Genomic DNA, 25463 nt, shown 5'->3' with positions numbered 1-25463 from the left:
TCTAATGGACTATGAAAGTCAGTTGACCTAGACTAGTAAAAGCTGGTTGAGAAAACATAGTATATAAAGTAAAGCATTCTCATTAAGGTTGTTAAACAGAGGGAAAGAGATTTGTTGTGCTTTGCTGTATCTGTAGTGGAACATTGATATCCATATGCTCAGTCTAACAGGCAAGCCCATACCCAAGCTTTCTTTTCTGGCTAAATCAGTCTGTGCAGGTTCATCTGCTGCTTGGCTTTCCAAGCCACGTGGGAAGGTTGCAGGGAGTCAGATTTACACACTCAGGCTCTCAGATGCAGCTTCCCCACTGTAACTCCTGACTCTGTGCTTTCTCCCCAAGGATTTTGGAGCTGCAGCAGAATGGTGACATGGACGTGCTGAAGCATAAGTGGTGGCCGAAGAATGGTCAGTGTGATCTTTACTCATCCGTGGATACCAAACAGAAAGGAGGTGCCCTGGACATAAAAAGTTTTGCAGGTGTTTTCTGCATCCTCGCTGCAGGGATTGTCCTATCCTGTTTCATTGCAATGTTGGAAACGTGGTGGAATAAAAGGAAAGGCTCCCGGGTTCCATCAAAAGAGGTATTAGACCCTCCATTTCTCCTGGGGAATTTTCATGCACCCTAAAGATTGCTGCCTTGATTTTATAGCACTAGAGAGGGTGGGGAATCAAATTCAGAGATATTTCATTAGCTTCTTGATTTTTTTAAGGTAAATGATGTTCCTCAAAATCTTTTTAGCTATTCTTTCTAGAAAAGCTTGAATAAAAATAAATGTATATTGATGATGTATAAATATGCAACTATTCTGAGTAAAACACAATTGTTACTTGTAGAATAGTACATTATTAATACATCAATATTTAGTTCATTGTTCCCATTGGTAACAGCTAATTCTCACTAGGTGTCTTGGCTTCTTCTTGAAAAATACATCCCCTAAGCTCAGTGGCTGAGTCTTTTAAAATACATTTGCAAAATGTACCCCTTTATTCAGCTGTTAGCTTCTTGAATGAGCTTGTCCCCGTTTTCAGAAATGTTAAGCCCTTGAGACTTCAGTGAACTTCAGTTCTTGTTATTTCAGCTGAAGTCCAGGGAAGCAAGACTACATTAGATTTTTCAGGTTCAGGCCAGACTTATTTCTGAAACCTGCTACAGGCTTGTTTCAGAAAATCTTGTACAGATGCCACAGAGGAATATTCTATTTTACACCTGAGATGAGTTTGCTTTTACACCTGCATGTGTAATGCTTTCCTTCCTGTCGTAATCTACCTGTCCCTCTACCAGCCATCTGAGCCTTGTGCAACTTTGCACCAAGTTTCTTATATTCATAATTAAGTTTTTACCTCTACAAAATGATAAAAAGAAATTAGGGACAAAATGATTCATTAAAATATCCTTGGAAGCAACACCCAAAGCTGAAACTAAATGTGAGCTTTAATGTAGCACTATCAAATACAGCTCTTCTGCCTGTGTAGCTTAGGCACATCTGTGTAGCTTGTGGGGTATTGCTGTTAATTTGTGTGCAGTGGTCTTGCCTTCTCTGCAGTTTCTCCATTGTGTTTATTCCTGCTAATCTAATGCTGTCTAATCAGGCAGGATTAATTACACCACCTAATTAGACAACATTGGCACTGATGTTAAAATACATTTAATCTTTTCTTGCCTGTTTTAATTCCCAAGCTTTTTTGTTTTTTTTCTTTTCTTTTTTTTCTTTTTTGTTCAAGATCTGGACCGGACCATTATTAAAAGGAAAAAAAAAAAGGAATCTCTAGTCTTTAAATTGGGTTTCTCAGGAATGGAAACCATGAAACCATGTAGTTTCACCTGGTAAATTATTTTAAAACCCTAAAATTGACTTGATCGTTGTTTACCCAAAGTTTCAGAACTTCATACTTTATATTTATCTGGTGCAAAACATGAAAATCAATAACAAAGGAAAAGGAAAAAACACCAACACAGATATTTACACAAGTATAAATTTTTCTATTTCAATTTTCAAATGCTGAGAAGTTCAAGTGTATACTTTCCACAAATGGTATAATTTGGCCTCCTTGATCTTTGTTATATGGTCGTTATCTTAGCATTTAAACTCTCATCTCAACCTTTAATTGAAAAGCTTGGCTCAATACTGAGTTTAACGTGGACGTATGTGCTGAATGTCCCCATTTATCCTGGATGTGGGGTCATTCAGCAAAGAAATACATCTTAACTAACTTTCTTAAAATTCATTTTAGCTTCCATGAAATCCATTGGCTCTTCCAGGCCACTAGTCCAGAATCGGGGGTCAGATTGGGCCAGTTTGTGGTCAGCAAGCCAACCCTTTTTCCTGGTGGCTGCCATCTTGTGCTCCAGAATGCAAGCATTTATACTGAAAAAAATTGTCTAATGGTTGCGAAGATAACATTTCGGTCGCGTGCCAGAAGTAACCCATTCACTGATGTCTGCCTGAGTCTGCAGACAGCCTTAAACAGTAGCTCTGAGAGAAGTATGAACCGCCCCAGTAATCTCAATGGGATGTTGACTCTGAAGCCTGATGATAATTTAAATGTGAAAACTGCTGAATATTTCACTACTGATCACACAAGAGAGAAGAGGAAAGATCATATTATGGAGATATGCACAATCTTACTGTGAGTGGGTCTCATTTTGGTGTATCAGTTGGGTGGAGATTGGGTTGTGGGCTAAGCATGGGAGATTATCACCGCTTATATATTTGCACCGGTCTGACCCTAGCCCCAAATGCATCTCTGTAAAAGAAAGAGGACTACTTTGAGTTATTCTTAGAGGCTCAGAAACTATGAAATTACAATCTTTTCCTGATTGGCATTTTAAATTACCAAGTATTTGTATGTTTGTTTTTTTCAAAATTAAAAACAAACAAACAAAAACAAAGCAGAAAAAAAAAAAAGAAAAAATTTAGGACTGTCCCTCAGAGACATAGTCATGACTTGCACACACTAATTGAGCCTCTGTATATTTCTGATGTGGCCCCAGTTCTCCTGCATCCCTATGCAGCTCCAAATTTTTTTTAGGAGATAGCGTTTGGTGAATGCGTTTGGATTTGATGTCACCTGTGTGGTTGTTATGTGCATCCATGTCTATGTCCACCTGTGAATAAACGATAGACAGAAAGCTAAGTCCGAGAAATGAGCACTGCATTTTTTCCTTCCCGTGATGAGCTCAAGCCAAAGCCCTTGTGGTCAGTGATCATCCAGTCCCTGGGAGATCCCTGATGCCCTGTTCCCTTCCTGTTTTTCCCTGGTTTGCCTCCCTGTCCCTGCCCTTGGAGGGTGCAGTCCTGGAGAGGGGAGCTGGCCTCTCAGTCTCCTTCCAGTCGGGCTCTGTGTTCAGCGTGGCGCCAGCGCAAATGTTCAGTGATCCTTTCTGCTAAGTAGATGAATTCCTGCAGTTTGTTCTAGGTGTGGACTTTTTCAGAGTGCTTGACTTCATTCCTAGAGAAAGGAGGGATCTCAAGCCCATTCGGTATACTAGGAGTTTTGCCATTGATTCAGGGAGCTCTGGATCAAGCCAGTCAATGAATTTCAGTAACCAAGGCTGGAAGTCATCAGTGCACATCTATCGGCTGCCTAATTATCCTCTGTGAGGTCCTAGAGTGTGAGATATTTCTAGTGGCCTGGAAGAGCCAGTAAATTTCACAGAGATTAAGGTAAATTTTAAGGTTAGTTGAAATTGATTTTTGTTCTGAATGAGCTGCACTACTTAGACTGAGGGAATATCCCTGTATGTGTGTACTTAATGCTGCTTTGAATTAAGCTTTGCAGTTCAGCAGAAATATGTATGTAAAACACAGGTGATTTATTGGGTCACCTAGGGCTTTCTCCTCTTTTTTAACTTCCATGCACTTAATTTCTCAATTATAACAAACAAACCTATTTAATTGCGTTCTCTGGGAAGAGAGATTTAAGAAGGAAAGAAGCGATGATATATTATAATAAATACATCAGGCTGCCTTTTCTTCTCACCCACAAAAGTATAATTCCATCAGGATAGATGGAATTGCTTCTTTGTAGGTAAGGAGATAATTAATCCCTCTGTTGGCACTGTAATTTAAAATTGCCTGGTGTACTCCTTTCTGTGAGATGTCAATGAGTCACCAGTGCTTGGGTTGTTTTTTTTTTTCTGTATGTTCAGCTTTTCTATACCACAATTTACATTATAAAGGCAAAAAGGAACCTGAGAAGTTTCTAGACCTTCCTTAAACACTGAGAGGATGACAAAGATGGCAACCTGATCCCTCAGAGCCTCCCGTGTTGACATCCAAATTTAGCTCTCATTGTGGAGTTGAAGAACTGGCATCATTCCAGGCATTTGAGATTGTGCAGTTTACTTTTATTCAGCTGTTGCTAGTGTATCCCACCTAGCTCCAAGCTTGCCTTTTCCTGAAAATCTACCGGTGGCGCTTTGAGTTTTGTTGTTTGGATCCAGGGTTTGAAGGTAGCTGTGGTGTGAGGGTCTGCCTCAGTTTGGCTTTGCCCACCTGGCTTCAGGCGGTGGGGAAGTTCGCTGGTGACATTCAGGACACCGTCAGCCAAGAGCCAGCTCTAGTTAACTGTGCCTTGTGCTCCCTGAGCAGTGCTGATCACCCTGTGAAACTTCAGCCCAGCACAGATGGCGATGGTGAGTGGTGCCTCTTGTTTTTCTCATTCCCCAGGATGACAAGGAGATCGACCTGGAGCACCTCCACAGGCGCGTGAACAGCCTCTGCACAGACGACGACAGTCCCCATAAACAGTTCTCCACCTCATCGATTGACTTGACCCCGCTGGACATTGACACTTTACCCACACGCCAGGCACTGGAGCAAATCAGTGACTTCAGGAACACTCACATCACCACAACCACCTTCATACCAGAGCAGATCCAGACTCTGAGCCGCACGCTGTCTGCTAAAGCCGCCTCGGGATTCTCCTTCGGCAGCGTGCCCGAGCACCGAACTGGCCCTTTCAGGCACAGGGCACCCAACGGGGGCTTTTTCAGAAGCCCCATCAAAACAATGTCATCTATCCCTTACCAACCAACTCCTACCCTGGGCCTGAATATCGGTAGTGACCCAGACCGAGGCACCTCCATCTGAGCATCAGAACAAGTTTCTTCACTCTTTCTAATTTAGGACTCCCTTTGCAAGGAGCAGCTGTGTAATATTGTGGGACTAACATGGATGTAACCTTTCTTCTTTTCCTTATTGCTTTGGTTTTGAGGGTTGTGGTTTGGGTTTGGGTTGGTTTGGTTTTTGTTTTTTAAATTTGTTTGGGGGTTATTTTCTGTTCAGGGGTTGTTTTGGGGTTTTTTTTCTTTATTTTATTTAAGAATCAGAATTATTAGTAGCAACTCCTCCTCCTCTTCTCTGCTTTCTCAGTCTGGTCTCTTCTGCCTCCCCTTATTCTCTGTACTACTTGAATCACTTATTCTTCAGTTTATCACCATATTAGGTTTTGGTTACTTCAGGCTTTTCATATACTTTAAATATAGGAAACAAGCAGCGATTCACGCATAGGAAAACCCTGAGGATTACTTTACAGAAGGGCATTCGCTCCTCCTCCCCCACCGCCTTTTTTTACTATAATTGCAATAACTGAAGTATTTTTCATGTACTCTGCTGCATCTAGTCAGCGCTCCACTGCTGTGTGTCCTTTTAACTGTGGACCAAAGGCAAACCCTGCAGTTTAAAAAATGGAAAATTTAAAAAAAAAAAAGGCAAAAAGACAAAAAAACAGAAAAAAAAAAAAAGAAGAAAGGAAAACAAATGAAGTTCAAAGATCATTCAGGCCCCATAATATAAGAATGCAATTTTTTAGGATTACAAAAAGCCATTACTATGCCAGTAAAGACTACAGTTAAATCTACTTTTGCACTGCAACAGTGCATATGACCTTTATGTGATTGTACAGTGTTAAAAGTTTTTCTTATGTACAGTAAACTGTATCATATGGCAGAAGCCTCCATTGTGTTAAATAAATTAGTATCTCATACATATATATATACACACATATGGACACACAGGTATGTGTATATACATGTATATATACATGTATATATAGCTATAAAATGGCAGCCGTTGCTATTGCAATTCATTTAATAAAGCTTTAGTAAAAACGTGTTGTATACAGGAGAGATGTACAGTGCAGGGTGTCTTTTCATTTAGAAAAGACAGGTTGCTTTAACGTTATTCTGACTTGCATCGTTTGCCAACAGAGCATATTTTATACTTTTCTATTAGAGCATCCAGGACAATTTAACATTTGTACCTAGATGTAACTCCTTTGGTTAGGTTTTGCATTGGCTTTGGAGCATTCTATAAGGCTAATCTTGATAATTTTCCTTTTAATTAATTAAACAAATGGAACTCTCTCTTAGGTATACCATGAACAACTGATATCGCTCTAGAGCAATTAAACATGGATCAAAGGTCAATAAATCCTTTTCCAAGTCAGCACAGTTCATCAATACAATAATGGCGTTAATTGGAGAGAAAAAAAAAAAAAAAGCCCTCAAGAGACACAGATGTGGCCTTAATTATAATCATGTATTGTTCTAAGGGAAAAAAAATATGAACAGGCACTCAGTTTAACCCTTTCTATGTTAAGTTAGATTTAGAGGAGCTATTTATTTTTTACATTAGTGCCAACTGTATAAAGCAAGAAAAAGAACAGCAGTGAGAGCAAAACCGGTGCCCACTTTGGCACCAGCTTTTTCAAGTAACAATGTTACCTGTTAGAAACGTAGGAAGAGCTTTCAATTTGTAATCCTTAAACTAAAAATGCGGTTAAGTAGAAAGCAAGCAGTTTATCCTGTGAGTTTTTGGTTTGGTTTTCTTTTTGATGCAACCATACACTTATTTTAATCTAACTCATTCTTTGGCTAAGATTAATAGAAATCAGCCTATGTGATTTGCTTTAGGATAAATTAAAAGGTATATTCTTCAGATCTATTCTATTTTGATGCTAATTCTGTTCTGGGGGAGCATCTTGTACTGTCACTGTTTTTTGTACTAAATCTTCAAATATTGTCTACTGTGTAAGGCAGAACAAATTCTTATCGTGCAAAAGGCCATTTTGTTTCCAGGGTAGCAAGTGTCTAAAAGCATGCACAACTTGCTTCCCCCTTGTAACATTCATGAACTCATCCACACTTCCGAGTAAAAGAAAAAAAAAAAGAAAAAAAAAAAAAGAAAAAAGAAAAAAAAAAATTTCTTTCCAACGAGCTACGTAGGGACATACCAGATGTTGCAGTGATTTTAGCTATTAAAAAACCTGTTAACCATGTATGATATTTAAAATAGGCCTATTTTGATGTGTTGCCTATTATACAGATACACAAAACACTTTTTGGAGGCCTCAGTTACAAGTGGCAGAGCTTTCTGTGTATAATTTGTCTAAATAATTTGTCTAATAAAATTGTTTTCTAAACTTGCGTTTCCTCCTGTTCAATTGCTGAGTGACTTTCAGCCTATGGCAAGGTAATGTACTCATGGATTTGCTGCACTGCTACTGGAGGGTTTTAGCCCTCGGAGATGGAATGAGCTCCTCAGGCTGCTGTGAGTCAGCTCAGTGAGGAGCATCTATGGAAAACACCAAGGTTTACCATGTTTATCAATATCAGGCTTAGATTTCAGAGAACACTTACGAACAGCACTTTTGAGAATAAGTTTAGAGTTCCTTAGCACTGACATGTATGGGACATCATTTTTAGAAGTACTGCATCCCACCTTTATCTGTTTTAGTATAATGTAGCAATTTTCTCAGAGCATGGCGTTTATTTTTATAGAATCACTTTTTGCCATCTTTATTTGCACAGAGGTTAATTTTCTCTGATTCTGGACATACATTGCCAAAAACAAAAGTTTTAGTATGAGAGAAGGTAGCCCATGTTTCATTCATGATGCCTTTCTCAATCTTTAAGTTTTATTAACATTTTAAACTAATCAGCTAGTCATTAGCAAGCTGTGCTGCAGTAACATCAGCCATGACAATTTAACTTGCAGCATCCAAGGTTTGTCTCCTGGCTTTTTACAGTCAGTATATTTTATTCACTTAAATAATATTCCTGACCTGTTAGGATTTTCTATTAAGCTTAGCAGGCTTTCAGGGGATCATTCACCTAAATAGAGGCATTGTGTCCCTGTCACACTCACAGACACACCTCTCTAGAGTCAGGTAGTTTTACAGATGTGCCAGATGTACTCTATAATGGTGAACCCTACATGACACTTCCCTTTCTTTACAACAAATTCCAGGGAAGTAGGACTGTTGAGTGTTTCTGCTGCAGTAGCTCCACTGGAGATACAAGCCAGCTGTTTATAAAGATGAGTTGTTTGCCTGGTATCTGCAGTTATACGACCTTCTTGAGATACCAACTACAAACAAAAAGTGAGCAGTGGAAGAAAACACTTTTATCTGATTTCAAAGAATCACCTAGAAAGATGTTTCTGTTCACCAGCAGTGAATACCTGGAGATAAACAGTTCTGCTGAGTGAACCAAGTGAATGATTGCAGCCCTGAGGGACACAGCTGCAGCATGACCAGTGCCAAGTCCCCTGTGTCCCTCTTGACTTCACCAAAAAAAGTGCTAGGATTGTTTCCCTGCACAAACCAGATTTTTCAGATTATCTTTTTCTCTCTCTTTTCTACTTATGTAGGATGATGTGAAGAGATGAGAACATCCTTTCTGTGAACACTTGCTGGGTCATTGCGGCTTACTGGAGGTTAAAGCCTCCGAAAAGTTTAATTTCTTCACTCTTCTCAAAGCTGATGACATGAAAAGTAAACCCACTTCCTTTGTGCATGCTCATGGCTGTAGCTAACAAAAAAAAATAGTCTCCAAAACAACACAGGCATCACACCAACAGAGCCCTGCTGTAACCATTTTTCTCTCAGTACTAATTAATGTTTCCTCTTCACTCTGCAGAGCTGTTTCGAAATAAATGTCAAAACCAAGTCTCTCCCCCTTAATCTGAGTTACAGACAAAATTTTTGATAAACACTGGGGCATGAACACATGCATCCACATGTCACATCAACAGCAGTGGGCAACTGTGAAGACATCAGCACAATCTACATCTCACCCAAGGCATCATTCATGAGGTCAGAAATAGGAGCCTCCAAAAGAAAATCAGAGCAGGGGAAGTGATTCATAGCTTTTAAAAGTCCTAAACATAAAAATTTTACCAATCCTTCAAAATTTCAGGAACCAATTAGCTTAATTTAGAAAGAAAATACTTTTCAAGAGGTATAGTTATAAAAATAAATATACTACCTATCAAGACTTACAAAATCTGTGCCCCCCCCTGTCCCATTCATCACAGCAGTGTAATACTTTATGTGTACTACAGAATCTATTTCTGCAGCATTTGTCAAAAGAAAAAAAATCCTAACTGGAGAACTAAACTGTGAAGTCATTAACTACTGTACTCTGGGTGATGCAGGAAATTTGGAGCAGAAAGAAGAATTCAACATCTCAGAACCAGTTCACTGCTGTAAGGGGGGGAAGCAAATCTTTCTGGGATCAGTACTGGCATAGCAGTTGGAAAAGACCTGCAGCCCAGCAAGCACAGGACACTCCTCCACCATGGCATCACAGCTCAGTGCTTCTGTAGCTAATTATTCCTGCCAGCACTAGTAAGGCCAACAGTTCTTTCAGTGCATGATCATTTTTCCCCTTTCTTAAAAAAAAAGTAAACACTTGTGTCCCATTCTTTGTTCTAAGGGGGTGATGCACCAACACAAGATGAGATAAGGGAGTGCTGCACTGTGCCAAAACAGAAGTTAACAACAGCTTTATTTGCAAATCCAGCTATCGTCCATTAAAAAACTGACTCTCCAAATCAAAATAAAGAGTTAAAAGGCAAGCCCATTAATTAATGAAAGGTTTTGAGGGTGCATGAGACAGTCCTCAAGCTCCTGAAGTCACCACCCATCTGCAGGTGCTTCCCTAGATTGCTCTCCTGGCCCCTGAAGCATCTGATGTGGGAGCAAATGAGAGCTGTTTGGTGGGGTTTGTATGGCCAGATTTTGGCAGGGGCAGGGGGGGATGGGCTACAAGGATGGCTTCTGTGAGAAGCTGCCCAAAGCTTCCTGCATGTCTGAGAAGACTCCATGACAGCCAGCTCCACCAGGGACCTGCCGCTGCACAAGACAACTAATGGTGTTATACCTCAGGGATGGCAGAGTTAATAAGGGAGAAATGTTACTTCCCATGAGCAATTTCCACTGGGGGAGAGGGTGAGAATGGGTGAGACAAACAGCCCTGCGGACCCCCAGCCAGGCAGAAAAAGCAGGAGGAGCTACTCCAGCCTCTGGAGCAGATTCCCCTGCAGACGATGGTGAAGCCCATGGTGAGGCAGCTGTGCCCCTGCAGCCCATGGAGGTCCGAGGTGGAGCAGAGATCCACCTGCAGCCCCTGGAGACCAGCACAGGAGAGTAGATCAATGCCCAAAGGAATGCTATGGGAAGCACATGCTGGAGCAGACTCCTGGCAAGTTCTGTCAGGAGAAAGGAGCCATGGAGAAAGGAGCCCACGCTGGAGCAGGTTTGCTGTCAGGGCTTGTGACACTGTGGGGGTTCCACGCTGGAGCAGTCTGTTCCTGGGGCACTGCACACCATGGAACATACACGTGCTGGAGGAGTTCATGAAGAACTGTCCCTTGTGGGAGGGAACCTGCTGGAGTATGAGAAGAATTGAGGAGTCCCCGCTGAGGAGGAAGGAGCAGCAGGGATGATGTGTCACGAACTGACCCCAGCCCCTATTCCTGGTCCCTTTGGGCTACTGAGGGGCAGGAAGGTAGAGAAAACCAGGAGTAAAATTAAGCCCAGGAATAAAGGGGGGGTGGAGGGAAGATATTTTAAGACCTGGGTTTACTTCTCATAACCCTACTTTGATCTGATTAGAAATAAATTATATTTATCTTCGCCCGAGTCAAGTCTGTTTTGCCAACAGTGGTAACAGGTGAGTGATTATCTGTCCTTATCCCAACCCTGGAGCCTTCATTATATTTTCTCTCCCTGTCCAGCTGAGGAAGGGGAGGGATGGAGCAGCTTTGGTGGGCACCTGGCACCTAGCCTCTGTGAGCTGTAGCAGGCAGGTTTGCTTTCACAGCTCCACTAGTGCCTCATGTTACAGCCCCCCAGGTGATCACTCAGTGCCGGGCTCTCTTCTCCAGGTGTTTGTGTGCAACCCCCTCCCACCTCCATTGGGACCCCAGCACCAGAGAACAGGAGGAGAAAGGAAGCAAGGCTTTATTTCAGGGCAAAAAATTCTCAAGACACACACACACACCCACCTAATTTGAGGGCTCACACCTGTTACCCAGTAGGTCAGCTGAGCTTTGCCTGACTTTTCCCTCCTCATGGGGCTGCAGCAGCAACTTTAATGCACAGGGTGCAGTATCCCAGTTCACCACAGTGATACTACTGATACTACATATAGGAAAGTGCTCCACATTAATCTAATTTTTGTTGTCACTCAAAGAAAGATTCAGTGTCACTCCCCTAGATTGCAGAAGGACCCTCTTTTCCCTCTCAGCACAGCCAGAAGATCCTGACACAAGCATTTTTACTGGGAGTGAGAAGGTGGTAAATATTATACAACTGCTAGAAATTGAAAAGCATGGCTGTGAGGAGGAAAAAACCTAACAGAAAACAACAAAGCCCCAAAAAACACAACACTTTTTTTTTGTGGGTTGTGTGTTACATTTGTTGCACTCTGCCAGTCTCACTCATGTCCCTGTCAAATGCCAGGGTGAAAAAAAAGGAGGAGCGGGCAGCTCTGTGAGTGCATTGTAGCCCTGCCACTGCTGGTAAGCTTGCCTTTCTCCCCCACTGGCCAGGGACATGCTTCTTCACACACACAGTGGGGAGGTCTTGTTTGGTTTTGAATATTCTCTGGATATGAATATTCACTGTGGACCACAGTAAGAGTAATCACAGCTGACCCATGTTGTTACTAATTAATTCTTTGCTAACACACGGGGGAACAGCAGAAAGAAAGCAAATACTGTGAACAAAGCTAATAATGTAGTTACTTGCTACTCCTTCTATCTGACACATTTTTAAGGAATGGTCTCTGCGGCATGACAGCAAACACAGGAAGAAATCGATGTAGTGTAGCAGGAAAGCATGTTACTTTATGAAATAGTGCTCAGGCAACACTGGAATGGTTTGTCTTGCTCTGACTTTTACAGACCTTTCTGAATCATATCTGCTGATGCTTGGATTGGTTTTATGTCTCCCCAGGTTTAGGAGACTGCAGATGAAGTTTTCTTACCTCCTCCCTGCCAACAAAACAGAATTCCATAAACCCCTTGATATGATTCAAAAATTATCCTGTCAGCCCATCTATACAATACAGAAAGTAGAGCTGATATGGGACACAGGAAGCTTTGTTTTTCTTCCATCAAGATAAAAGATAGGTAGAAATAGAGGGGATACACCTGGAAATCTGACTTTTGAAAGACACATTTATTGTCTTCAATAAATATCACTGTGGTCTTCACTTTTTAAGACTTTCTATATCGTCTGACAAATGTGCATCTATCCGTATATATTAAGTCTGCTGTGCTTTACATAAGTTGTTTGAAAAGAGAAAACATATCCATAAATATTCCTGAACATTTATTCCGTAAGCATTGACAAACAGAAGCAGCTTTTTTTCCCAAAACTTGCAGCCAGTGATATTACTCACTCATACAGACAGCGGGTTTATTATCCATGGCGTAAGTAATTCGCTGGAGTGTATAAATAGAAGTTAACCCGGAGCAGAGACACGAATTTCTATTTCTGTGTTTCTTTCAAGGGGTGAAGCCACGGGGTGAGGAAGTGGCAGCTGTGGTGCATTTGCGTGCAGGTCTCCATCCACTACCACGCGCTTCATCGTCCTGAGCGGGCACCTGCAAAAACAAAAACAAAACAAAATAATAAAAGCGAAGAAGAAAAGAGGGACAGCACGCTGTTGCCGCTGGTTGGCAGAGCAGAGGAGCGGCGCTGAAGCAGCGGCGGTGGCGGGCGGGAGGAGCGGCGGGCCCGGCCCTGCCCTGCCCGGTGCCGCCCGGGCGGTGGCGCTGCGGCACCGCCTCCGGCTCCCTCACGGCGGCGGCGCCCGGGCCGCGCTCGGTGCCGCCGGGGCCTCGACGGGACGGGCGGCTCCTGTCCCCGAAAAGTGTCCCGGGGGCGCCGGCGGTGGCCTTGCGGCTGCCCCTCGCCAGGCGCTCGCCGTGCCCCCTCACGGGCCCGCCGTCGCGGGGCGGGGAGGGGGGAGCGCGGAGCCGTGCGCGGCCAAGGCGGCCGGGCAGCGCCATTTCCCGGGAAACGCGGCGGGCCGCGCCGCTATGCCGCCGGGATAATGGCGGGGGCCAGCGCCCTGTCACCTCTTGTGTGCGCTTTCCAAAGAGGAGCCCGGGCGTGGCGAATGGGACACAGACCGCCATTGTGCCGGCGACACTTTAATCGCCCACACCTACAATATTCAACCTGCTGCCGGCAGCGGGGCAGCCCCGGGGCGCACACCCCACCCGAGGGGAGCGGGTGGTGGCCTCGCCGCCGTCCCAGCCGGGCGAGGCGTTCGCGGGCACCGTCGGTGCTGTGGTGTGGGCTCGGCCAGCAGCACCGAGCCTGGGAGACCCGACCCGCCGGGAGAGGTGGGAGAGAAATGCCTGCGTGTCCATCCCAGGCGGCTGTGGCGGGACCCGTGGAGGCACCAGGGTTTTGTTCAGCCAAGCAGCTTTGGCTGGATATTGCTTGTGTGCTGCTTTCCCATGGACGTCACCTCGTGCTCTCTCTGGGGTGTGAAGGCACAGAGGCCTGCGGCACATACAATTCCCACTAGAGTGGGTGCGACACCCGTGCTGAAGCAAGAGTGGGGGTTTTTAATTCATGAAGCAGGTAGGGGTGGGATGCCAGTTATTCCTGCCATCCCTCCCTCCAAAACTGAGACACTCCGGTTCTCAGCGAGCTCATCTGTGACATGAGAGCCATACACCCAGGCTACTGCAAACTGCGGCTTCCTGACGGAAGCTGTCAAGCACCTGGCCTCAGCAGCCATCAGCCGTGTCTAGCTTCACCTTCTGCCTCAACAGAGCTCTTGCTCACTGCAGATGAACACTAGGCTTCACCCTTTGGGAATTTCTTAAACTTTTATGGAGGTCAAATCATCCTGCATGCCTGAAAAATATAAATGCTTGTAAGTCTCCCTCTCTCTCCAGACCATTCATCTCTGCAGCTCAGGGCTGTGCCAGAGGAACAGGTCTCTCTGCAGTCAGGGTTTTGCAAGCCTACTGCCACAGGAGAACTGCTTCCCAAGAGCTACAGGACTGCAGCTGAGCATTGCTGCTTGAGCAAAACCCATGAGGACACTGTCATAGGCACTGCAAGCAATGCTCTGCTGAAGCTGTCTGATGTCTAATAGACTGGGAAGAGTCTTCTGCATGGCTTGGAATTTTGAGGTGCCTCTAAAACTTAATTCTCTTTAATGCTTCATTTTTGTGTATGTCTTTCTGTCTTAACCCCATGAAGGGGAAAAAAAAAAAAAAAAGAATGGTTCTGCTTTTTTAACAAGTAGAAATTCTTGAGACATCATAATTTATAAGGTAGTGGAGCAGCTGAAGATATCTTCAGAAAGGTTTCTTTTCACAGCATATTACAGAGGTAGTTCCTGAAAGCTCTGTTGGTGTTGTGTTGGAAATGGATTGTTCCTAGAAGCCCTGTGCTCTTTGCTCTCAGGGATTAAATGAGAGGATTTCCCATGAATGGCAAGGTAGTACTTTTTCTTGGCTGACGAGGTCTTCTTGGGGAAATACTCAGCTCTTAGGGATCAGTGTGAGATGCTGATCAGCACCAGATTGTGTCCATTCACTTGATTTTCTCCCCTTAGAAGAACCACTGTTCTCCACATTGTTTTGGCTTCTGTGAGTGTAAATATTTACTCTTCACATTTTAGAGACCTTCCCTCCTCAGGAGACCTACAAAGGTTCAGATTCCAGGCTGGCATTTCCACAGCTAAGAAACCTCCTTCGAGGACTGGGCTGCCTGATTGCCAAGACCTTTGTGGGTGATGGATGTGAGAACAGCAGATCGAAGGCCCAGCGCACTTGAAGCAGCCCCCTGCACTCCCAGGTTACTGCTCAAGTAATGCTGCTGTTAAGAGGCAAGGCAGACTGTTTCAAATGTTGATTTTTTTTTTTTCTTTTTTTCTCTTGCTTACATGTCAACTATTATTTTTTCTCTCTCTTGTTCACTTATATGTTACTACTATGCCACAGAGAAAGAGCCTGCAAGCTAATTTTTTCATTTATACCTCAAGATATGACTAGGATCTTTTCCCATAACAAATCACAAAAGGGACAGTGAAAAGGGGGATGCTGAGACAATCAGTTAAAAAAAAATAAATCTAGTGCCAGCAAATCTGGAGTACTTTTCTCTTTGGGCTCTTGTGCAAGAGACCTTGAGAGCAAGAGGAAGTGACCAGATGTGATTTGAAGGAAATACCTTGTTTTTGTGGGTGGATTGATGTTAATTCTCTGATATTAAACTAAATGAAGTGTTGATCATATACTATAAAAGTGTTGATCACAGTGGTAATTTTGTTGCTTAAGTGATTTTTACTAGTAAAATATATCAACTAGCAGCCTAATGAAACAGCATGTTAGAAAGCACTCGTTCATAAAGCAGGGATGGTCATTAGTGTTCTCTTTTTGCTCATTTAAAGAGTAACTAAAACGACGGACCTGTGGGTGGTGCCTGTGAGCATGCACAGGCCCTGCAGAATTGTTAATGCTGTAAAGGGTGAACAAGCTACACCTGGAATAACATCACTGCTCAAAGTGTCTCAGAGCTGACAAGTGCCTCAGCTGTCCAAGACTTTGGTGGGACTGAAGGCATTTAGCAATTTTAGTGGAACCTCCATGCCAAGCTGAGTGCAAAACAAAAAAGGGTTTAAAATAAAATGAGAAAAGGAAAATTATTATGAGTGATGCCTCCTTGAATATGAAGCTTTTTATTTTTAAAATATGAGCATAAATTAACATCCCAGTAACAGCTGTAGCAAATTAAATGGGAAAAATATTTGTAGGTATAATATATAAAATTTCCAACTGTATCCAGGCTGAATTCATTATGCCTGACAATGGCCCCAGGAGGCAGGCAAGTATTGTTATACCAATGCTTTGTATTTCTCTTGGAGGCAGTGGAAGTACTTGCACTAGAATTAACTGTACACAACTGCAAGTGTCCAGAGGGCTAGACCCAGATATTTATGGAGGTAAATGTCACCAAGAAATGGAAATGAGTTTTACCAACCCTCCAAGAACTGAAGCAAATGGCATTGGGTAAGTGTAGCAATCTGCCCAGGAAGAGTGCTCTGCAGAAATGAGGGCACATCTGCTGCAGCAGCAGCGTGGTCCTGGTTGTCCTGAGTGGAAAGGAGCAGGGATCAAAACGTGATTTCCCGGGTACCTGGGCTTTTGCATTCCTTGCAGTCATCACTTCTAATGTGTATTTAAAACACATTTTACAGTAAAGCATAAGACACTGGTCATGGAAGGAGCCTAAGAAACATTTGCTGCTGGACCCTTTTCTGCTTAAAGCCAATCTTGCTCTGACTAATATAAGTATGAATGCTTTATTTGGGTGAATATTCTGATGATGCAGTCCAAGAGAGTAGCTAGTAGCTCCTAGGTGGGCTTTGCCATCCCAGGAAGCAGGCCAGCCACTGGGAGAAGTCCCCCTTCCCTCCTCCTGCAGGAGGCCTGGACAGGTTGCAGTTGGGATTCAGCAAGAATTACCTGATCTCAGTGAGCAAGACTCACACTTTTGTTTCTATCTACTTTTGGGTTTTACTGCCTGAAGAGAGGAGGTACAAAGAGTACAAAGGTACTGTGTCCCCCCACATACTTTTCAAAAGGAAAGGAGGAAACAGGAGAACACATGGGGAAAGTGGGGAAAGAAAAGTGGAGAGAAGGAATAAAATACTTTCTGACCAGTGATGATGCCTGCAGAGAAGCTGGCTAATCTTGAAATGGGATTGAATGAGCAATTAGACTGTTGAGTACAAACTGAGGACTGACCCATATGCTTTATGTGCTTTCTAAATGTCTCTGGCTGTAATGATAGAGGAGGCTTTTTGCAAGTCTGCTCCCCCCGTTTTGTAACCCATTTTTCTGTAACACTAGTACGTTCCTGACCCCGAGTTGCTGCCTGAGCCCTTAACCAGGCTGGGGGGGAGGAAGGGGGGCGGAGTTGGAGGGAAAGGAGGATTGGGGGGAAAATATGCATAAAGATATGGGGATAAGTTCAGTTTGTTTTCCTCTGAAAGCTTTGACACTTGCTTAGAGGAGATTCATTTTCAAAGCTTCCTACATTCCTGCTATTGTACAGTAAGTGTTTCAGACCGGTGTGCCTGTGTTTCCGACTCCCGTGAAGTCCCCTTTGCAGCAGGGCGTGCCTCGAACCGCTTCAAAAGAACCAACTTCTACAAAAGAAAAAAAGAAACTCAAGTAGGCTTGAACATACAAAGAGAGGGAGAAAGGAAAGTGAAAAGGGCCAGGCAGTGTTGAATACAAAATGAGTTCAGCCAGCCCCAGGAGTTCTTCATCACTTACATTTATCTTATTCTGGGAGAGCAGAGCTAAACCCAGTGCTGACACAAACCACCCTTTGCCTTTGACTTTGACTCCGAGTGTGTGCACACACAGCAGATACAGGCATACAGAGACCACTGGATTTCAATGAAACATTTTTTCCCCCTCTGAGCAGTGGTGTTGGTGGGGAAAATGGCTTTTTGTGTGTGTCCTTTCAAAGGCAAACTGTGGAGTGAGTCTCAGATGCCTCCAGTTTCAAAGCGTGCATGCGCTCACAGAACACACACTTGGAAGATAAGCAGCTGTTAGTGTTTCCCAGCTGGGAAGTGTTCCCATCCCAGGAGCGTGCTGAGGTGTTCGGCCGATCGCCCCAGTGCTCCATACAGCCGCTGAGGTACTGCTAAGGAACTCCCCTACACCTGACAGCAGCCCTGGGGTATCCAGAGATGTCCTTCCAGGATATCAGCCACCTTGCATCCACATGAAAGGCTAATGGGAAGCTGCTTCCCTCTGTGCCCAGAATCCAGTGGATAGTTTGTGGGACGGAGGATTTGGCTTCCTATCAAGGAGGCCCAACAGCCACGCAGCCCACCAGCCTGGAGGGAGATGTTCAACACTTCCACACTGCACCAGCCTGGCTCTGCCCATGCTGGGAGCTTGCTAGGCTTCTGGAAACAGGTGTCAGTGGCTACTGCTTAGCAAAGCTCCCGCTCATTTCCAAGGCTTGGCCCGCAGTCCTTGAATGGAACAGCTCACAGCCACAGCATCCGGTGCCCAAAAGGGGAACACGCAGGCTTAACCCTGGGGAGGAGAGCACAGCAGGGCTGCTGGCAAAGCACACCTGTGCCACGGGCACCCAGGAGGGGAACACGTGCTGCCTGTGGACTGAAAGAGAAGCCGGGGGGCTGGGAATTTAGCCAGCAAACGGCACCGTGCAGCACAGCGCTGACCACTATTTCTCCTGTTAATGATAGAAGCATTTATTGAAGGGGGTGGGGGTTAGACAATAGGAGAGTATAGAAGTTTTTACTAGATACAAATAGATGGTCTGGAAACTTTATGGATACTATACAGAAACAAGGTATTGACTTCTGCTCCTTACAGTCATTCTTACCGAGTAAACACCTCCGTTTTGGTCAGAAACTAACAACTTGTTTTGGGGGGAGGCAGCAGCTTTTGCCTTTGAAGTATAATTGCCAGAGGAAAAAAAAAAAAAAAAAGCGAAGGTTTGCTTCAGTTTGTTTTGAAAGAAAGCAAGCCATCAGCATCGCACTATCTCAACACCATCCAGTTGTTTGTAGAAGATGGGCCCCAAGCGCCTGCCATGCGCCAAGAGTGCCCAGCCAGCTTCCTAAACTAGTGAGGCTGCTCATTCCATGTCACTGCCGCTCGGCTTTGAGCTGCTGGGCTCCCTCGCTCCCTCCTTGGCTTGCGAGTTATTCACTTTTGAAAAAACATATCTACCTCATACTGTGCCCATCACTTTGTTCTCCACACGCCTATTCACACGGGCAAACCTCCACTTCTCCTCTCCAGGCAGGCGGCGGTGGCGGGAGGGGAGGCAGCGCGGAAAAGAAGTTAAGATGCGTGCACGGAGCTATTTCCCTCTCGACCACCTTTGGCCGGCTATTGTTGGCCCAACAAAAGGACTCGCTCGCGGGGGATCGGGACCCTGCCGAAAACGTGGTAGCCCCGGGGGCGCTGTGCTGTCCCGGCTGCAAACGCCACCGCTTCTCACCTACCGGGTCCCGCGTGGGCTTCCCGCGTGTCCCCGGGATTACCGCTGTAAAACCGAGGGCATTTCCTCGGCGGCTTCGCGGCCGAACCTCCGCACAGCAGCGCGTCCCGTCCCGGGCGGGCAGCGCTCCGCACCGACACCTCGGGCAGGGCCGCTGCGGCCGTGGCGGGAGCCGGGCGGACCGACGGCTACTCCCGCCAGGCGTGGGAAGGCCAAGGCGGGCATTACCGAAGCCTCCGAGGTTTGGCCAGCGGCGGCTACAAGGAAAAGGATGTTTCCCCAGGCGGGAGCGAGGGAGCGTCCTTAGAGAATGCAGCGGCTGGGAGGGCCCGGTGCCCCCGGGGTCTGCTCTGTCGGCACAGCCACCCGCCGCCGCCCGGCACGGGGCGGACGCGCCGTCGGGGCGCTCCCCGGCACCCCCGCCCCGTTCCGCCCCGCCGCGCGCGGGGAGGCCGCCCGGCGCGCGCCTGCCCGGGGCGGGGCGGGGCGGGGCAGCGCGTGCCGCCGGCCCGGGCTCTCCCCCCGCCCCCGGCTCCCCCCCGCTCCCCGCCGCCGCCTCCGCTCCCCCCGCGCGCCATTGGCTCCCCGCACGCGCCGGCCCCGCGCGCGCGCGCGCCATTGGCCGCGCCGACACGCGACCGGCGCGAGTGGAGGGCGTGCGGCGGGAGGGGTGGGGCGCGAGGGAGAGGAGGGGCGGGGGGGGGGGACCCCGGCGCGTGCCGCTCCTTAAAGGGGGGCGCGGGCCCGGCCGACACCGGAGCCGTCGGGGCGCCACGCGCGAGGCGGGGGCTGCGCGCGGCCCCATGGGCGCGAGGCGATAGAGCCATGAGCCTCCCCTGGGCAGAGCGCGCCCGGGAGCCGCCCGCGCCGCCGGAGCCGGGCCCGGAGCAGAGCGGGTGCGGCGGCTTCGCGCCGGGCTCGTGGCTCGGCGTGTGCTGCGCCGCCCGCCTGCCCGCCGCCGCCTCGCCGCGCTACCTGCTGCCCGGCGAGGACGAGGAGGCGGCGGCGGCCGAGGGCGGCGCGGCGCGGGGCGGCGGGAGCAGCCCCGGCGGGGCGCGGGGCGGCGGGCGGCCGCGGGGCGGCGGCGGCGGCGGCCCCGGGCTGCGGGCGCAGGTGAGCGGCGTGCAGAAGCAGCGGCGGCTGGCGGCCAACGCGCGGGAGCGGCGGCGGATGCACGGGCTGAACCACGCCTTCGACCAGCTGCGCAATGTCATCCCCTCCTTCAACAACGACAAGAAGCTCTCCAAGTACGAGACGCTGCAAATGGCGCAGATCTACATCAGCGCCCTGGCCGAGCTGCTGCACGGCCCCGCCGCCCCTCCCGACGCCGCCGGCAAGGCCGAGCTCCGCGGGGCCCCCTTCGAGCCGCCCTGCGCCGCCGCCGGGGCCGGAGCTCCGCCGGGGCAGCCGCCGCCGCCGCCGGGGCCGGCCAGAGCGTCGCCCCCCGGGCACGGCAGGACTCGCTTCCCCCCGCCGCCGGCCGCGGGGGGCTACTCGGTGCAGCTCGACCCGCTGCACTTCTCCTCCTTTGCGGAGGGCGCCCTGATGGGACAGAGAGCCCCTTCCCCCGCCCTCCTCATGCCGCAGCCCGGGCAGCCGCCGCAGGAGAGGAGCAAGACGTCGCCCCGGTCCCACAGGAGCGACGGGGAGTTCTCGCCCCGCTCCCACTACAGCGATTCCGATGAGGCCAGCTAAGGCAGCGGCGTCGTCCCCGGCACCCCCGCAAGGCCGCCCCTCGAAGCACGGACTCGGCCGTGGGGTGAGCGGCGCCACGGACGGCATCGGCTCCCCTCGGTCGCTTTGAAATCCGCCCCCTCGTCTCCCACCCCCGGCAGCCCCTGGTTTGTCTAGGGGGGATGGCTGTTAGCGAATGACTGTACCCGCCCTGTCTGTCAGGCTCGGTCGGTTTGTTTCCATTTGTAGTTTACACTTCCAAAGTTTCTTTCGCCTAGAAGTCGTTGCCGTTCCCTCCTGCCAACACGCCGCCTCGCAGCGCCGAGCCAGGCTCGCCCCGTCGGCGAGCAGGTGATGCGCAGGGAGAAAGCCTGGCCCCGCTGCCCGGGGGTGCCGCCGGCGCCATCCATCCCCACCCGGCCGTGAACCTGCCCTGACACCCCCGTCTTCCAGGACACCGATCCCGCCGTGGGTCGCATTGCTGTGGAAACACATACACACGCACACGCACACACACAAGTTAATAACGCACCGTCTTAACCTGTAAATAGCGGAAAAAATTTGGATTTTCCTTAGAGCACCATGTCGGCGTCTTTTGGGGGGAAACTTGGCGCAAGCACTTTATCAGCGGCTGGAGATGCAGTTTCAAGAGGAAAGCTACTCACTGCCAATTGGAGACAAATATTTAATTAAGCCACTTAATCCTAACCGCCCTCTTAAAAACGAAAACGGTTTTGTCGTGTCAAACTTTTATGTCAGTTTTATTTTCTTTTTGTGGTAATAGGAAACGTATTTATTATGCAGTGTTTGCAATTATTTCTGCTTCTCTCTTTTTTTTAAAAAAAAAAAAAATCTTTTCTACGACGAAAATCGTTTATTTTGATTTTAGCAATGCCAGCTGCCATTGTTTTATGTATTTTAATTTTAAAATTTTTTTGAGATCAAATAAACATTAAAAAAAAAAAAACAAAACAAAACAAAAAACAAACCAAAACAAAATCAGCCTCAAAGCGTGATGGTGTTGAACTTCTCCCCTCGCCCTCCCCCAGGCCAGGTGATGTCTCTTACCCCGAGGCCGGGGGTAAGAGGTGCAGGGAAGGCGATGGGGCGTCCCGTCTGTCTGCAGAGGGACGGGCGGACCCCCGGGGCCGGGGCGGGCTCTCCCCCGCCTGGAGCAGCGCTACCTCCACTCCCTGCGCCGCCGGGACCGTGTCCCGTGTCCGTCCCGCAGTTCCCAGCGGAACCGGGCTAATTGCAACAAGTGCAGGGTAAGGAGCTTGTCGCTGCTCTGCAGCGCCTGTCCCCGCACCGCTGCTCGAGTCACATCATTCCCTTCTTCCCCACTCCTCCCCTTTGCGAGCGGATCTCCCCACGGAGCCTCCTCGGTATAAGCCGAGCAGAAAGGGCTGGGAGCGGGCGGGGAAGCCCGGGGTTTTTGGGACACGAGAGCAGCGCGGCGGGTCGCCGGGGGATCAGGATGTGGCCCCTGGGCTCGGGTGAAACCCGGACGGGAGTGGGGGATTGGCTGATGCTTAGCCCAGCCTGGCCGTGACACCAGAGCCGGGGCTAAACCGGAGCGGTGCCGGGGTCCCGCGGGGTTCAGCAGTGACGCTGGGAGGGCGGTGTCGGGGAGGTGATCAGTTAACCGGGAGCGGCCGGGGGAGCGGCCCCTGCGGGAGCGAAGCCCGAGAGGCTGTCGCTTTCCCCTGCAGAAACAGGGCACCTGCCCCCCCGGTAACCCCGCGCTGTCACCCTGCCCTGCCGAAGCGGGGTACGGTCCCGCAGGGTGGAAAGTATATCGGGAGGGTCATTTCCCTTCCTAATAAAACGCCTTCTTTGGCGGGGTAGGTCGGCTTTGGTTACCGGCACTGATTTCTGTGCTGTGGAAGCCGGTCTCGCATCTTGGGGGGCACGCGAGGGGTCCCATCACGGCAATGATGCGGCGGAGCAAAAAACCACCAACTTTGGGGGCGTTGTTTTGTTTATTTGGTTTAGTTTGGGGATGTACCCGGCGCGGGAGAAGCGGCAGCCGCCGCCGTGGTGAGGGGCAGCGCTGCGGAGGGGCCCCGGCCGTGGGGTGAAGGGGTGAGTGCAGCCTCTCTCCGCCCCGCCGTGCCGGGCTCTGCCCCTGCGCCTGCGAACACCCGAGCTGGTGGGAAAGAGCGCATCAAAATCCTCCCCGCTCCCTCGCTCGGGTCCCTTCCCCCGACAGACGGGCGCACCGCATGGCGCGGCTGCTGCTCGCAGCCGCAGAGCAGCACTCGCCGTCTGAGGGACTTTTTTTTTTTTATTTTTTATTTGGTTTTATTTAACGCTTCTTTGAAAGAGATACCCAGCCGCATTCCCATTTTAAGGTTCAGCTCTGGAGTTTGCATAACAACCGCTTGGCAGCCCCCCTCTCTTGCGCTCCGTTAACAAGCTGTAACGTATAGCTGCAGGTTGCTATAATCTCATTAATATTTTGGAAACTTGAATATTGAGTATTTCAGACCGCTCATTCCCCATATGCCAGGCCACTCCCGCTATGCTGGCTGGTTCTTTTCTCTCCATTATTAGCAATTAGCTCCTACCTTCCAAAGTCAGATCCAAGTATCCAAGATACTAGCAAAGGAATCAACTATGTGTTGCAAGCTAAGCATGCTTAATATCTCCCAAACAAACAAAGAGACAACATTTCTTTAAGTAATGAAGATGGATAAATCGCTTTATTGAGCCTGCGACAGTGTTTGTTTTGTACAGACTACCGCAAAGTTTTTTTTAACAAGAGCGGGGACGCGCACCAACCCCTGGAAGCAGTCTCGCCCGGTGTGCTTCGTGGGCTTTTATCATCCTAAACGGGCTTTTATTTGAAAAGGGCGAGTCAGAAGCGCACTATCCGAGCGTTAAATTTTGGCTGAACGCTGACTGTCCTCCGGGCTGTGCGAAGGGGCCGGGGGGGGGGCTTGGGGAGGCGGTGGCCTTTGTGCGAGGCGCACGGCGGCTCCGCTGGCTCCTGAGCCCGGCTGGCCGGACGAAGCGTGGCCGGACCCCGGCGCGGGGCTCTGCCCGGCCGTCCCGGCGGCCGCGATTTCGGAGGGACGGAGCGGGGCGAGGCGCGGCGGCCGAGGCGCATCTCTGCCCTGCGGCTCTCCGGCTGCTGTTTGCTCAACCTCTGGCCTCGGGGAGGGAGGAGGAAGGGAAGGGGGAGAAAGGGTTAAACCTAGTGAGGGGAGACCAGAAAAGCTCAGGAACCACGGGGGGGGGGGGGGGGGGGGGGAGGCTAGAAGGGGAGTTGGCCGTGGGGCCAGTGTTTCTTAATTAGAGCGGGGCGGACAATGCTTTGGGGCGGACAATGGGGGGGACAGGGGGGCTGGAGGGCGGAGGGGGGGTCTGGCCTCGCTCCCGGCCGCGGTGCGCCGTGTCTGGAGCGGAGCACGCGTTGTCAGCTGGTGAGCGCAGCGGCCTTTCAGGCGGCTCCCCAGGGAGCTGCGCGCCCGCGGTGAGCTCCATCGTCACCCCCTCCCCTCCATCATCATCATCATCGGCCTCCTCCTCCTCGGCGGCCCCCCACCCCAGCCGAGCACAACAGCCAGCATTCAAGCCCCCTTCCCTCCCTCCCCTCGCACGACAGCAGCGCAGTGGCAGCCACGCCACCTCCCAGCAACCAGCAGCACGCGAGGGCACCGCCGGGGCACCTGAAAGAGTCAAAGCCAAAGAAAGGGAGACAAAGGGGGAGAAAAAGATACGCAGGAACGGCCCAGCGTGTCTGCTCCGGCAGCGCGGAGAGGCAGGCGCCCACAGAGGGACGGGCGAGCCCGCGCGGGCAGAGGCGCGCACACGCGTGGCCACACGCGCACACGTGCACGCGCTCGCAGGGGTCCGAGCCGCTGCAGCACCGATGGAGACGCGCAGAAATCCCCGCTCCCTGCAGGAGCAGAGGGAAGCGCCCCGGCAGCTTTGCTCCCCGCGGCCCCGTCCCCGCGAGGGGCATCTCCCGGCCTGTGTTCCTCTGTGTGCCCGGCTCCTGACGCTGCCACCCACGGGCACCGATGCCGGGACATCGTGTCTGGTCACCCCCCGTCGCGTGTGCCCGTGCCGTGCCTGGCCGGGACAGAAAAATGAGGGGGAAAGTGGCGAGGGATCGGCTTGTGCGTGGGTGAGGCGGGGGCCCCGCCGGCCCCGCCTGGGGAGCGTTCTCTCCGCGGGCAAGCCAGGCTGGAGCGAGGAGCTGCCGGCGCAGCCTGGGGGACAAGGGGACAAGTTTTGACCGCCCCTGGCCAAGTCACTGCAACGCGGAAGGGGCTTTGCTCGGGGCTGTGTGTCCGCCGGGCTCCGGGCTGGGGCGCACGACCGGCTGCCCTCCCGGAGCTGGGTTGGGGCCTCAGAAAGCCACATGGTGCCCTGTCGCCCTGCCGCCACCCCGTGTTAGCTTCAGGCGAACTCCCTAAGGACTTTTTCCCGAGCTGCTGCAGCCCCGGGAGAGGATGGGA

General features: G+C 49.5%; 3 protein-coding genes and 1 long non-coding RNA gene across 11 annotated transcripts in view; 3 read left to right on the top strand and 1 right to left on the bottom strand.

Moving 5' to 3' along the window:
• GRID2 (glutamate ionotropic receptor delta type subunit 2) overlaps nucleotides 1–5753 on the top strand; it is a 672274-nt gene extending 666521 nt beyond the window's left edge. For 5 of the 7 annotated variants that reach the window (XM_023925816.2, XM_086888568.1, XM_086888567.1 and 2 more), the window contains 2 exons: nucleotides 341–581; nucleotides 4671–5753. In XM_023925816.2, coding sequence (XP_023781584.1) covers nucleotides 341–581; nucleotides 4671–5093 — 664 coding nt within the window. In that variant the 3' untranslated portion in view covers nucleotides 5094–5753. Of the gene's footprint in view, nucleotides 1–340; nucleotides 582–1722; nucleotides 1855–2232; nucleotides 2629–4670 lie in introns of those variants that run through there. The other 2 variants (XR_002864118.2, XM_086888571.1) reach the window with 2 other exon arrangements.
• Nucleotides 5754–7535: 1782 nt separating this feature from the next.
• LOC147653109 (uncharacterized) lies at nucleotides 7536–16757 on the bottom strand. 2 transcript variants are annotated; one of them, XR_015286743.1, is made up of 3 exons: nucleotides 13377–13458; nucleotides 12695–12899; nucleotides 7536–12284 (listed from the first exon to the last, which is right to left on the bottom strand). XR_015286743.1 is itself a non-coding variant. In XM_086888572.1 (3 exons), the coding sequence occupies exons 1-2, from the start codon at nucleotides 13818–13820 to the stop codon at nucleotides 12801–12803; spliced, it is 450 nt and encodes a 149-aa protein (XP_086744698.1). In that variant the 5' UTR covers nucleotides 13821–16757; the 3' UTR covers nucleotides 7536–12284; nucleotides 12695–12800. The 2 variants fall into 2 exon arrangements, 1 of the variants encoding a protein (XP_086744698.1); XM_086888572.1 differs by lacking the exon at nucleotides 13377–13458 and adding an exon at nucleotides 13470–16757.
• LOC147653108 (uncharacterized) lies at nucleotides 15830–17751 on the top strand. Its single transcript, XR_015286744.1, has 4 exons — nucleotides 15830–16075; nucleotides 16191–16331; nucleotides 16520–16613; nucleotides 16747–17751. It is a non-coding gene; the product is annotated as an uncharacterized LOC147653108 (long non-coding RNA).
• Nucleotides 17752–20145: 2394 nt separating this feature from the next.
• ATOH1 (atonal bHLH transcription factor 1) lies at nucleotides 20146–21600 on the top strand. The gene has a single exon (XM_086889516.1). It carries the CDS (start codon nucleotides 20146–20148, stop codon nucleotides 21013–21015), a length of 870 nt encoding a protein of 289 aa, XP_086745642.1. The 3' UTR covers nucleotides 21016–21600.
• The last annotated feature ends 3863 nt before the right edge of the window (nucleotides 21601–25463 follow it).

The sequence above is a fragment of the Cyanistes caeruleus genome, chromosome 5 (assembly GCF_971803275.1).
Source record: "Cyanistes caeruleus chromosome 5, bCyaCae1.hap1.1, whole genome shotgun sequence".
NCBI classification, from domain to species: Eukaryota; Metazoa; Chordata; class Aves; order Passeriformes; family Paridae; genus Cyanistes; species Cyanistes caeruleus.
This window is presented reverse-complemented; position numbering and strand designations above follow the sequence as displayed.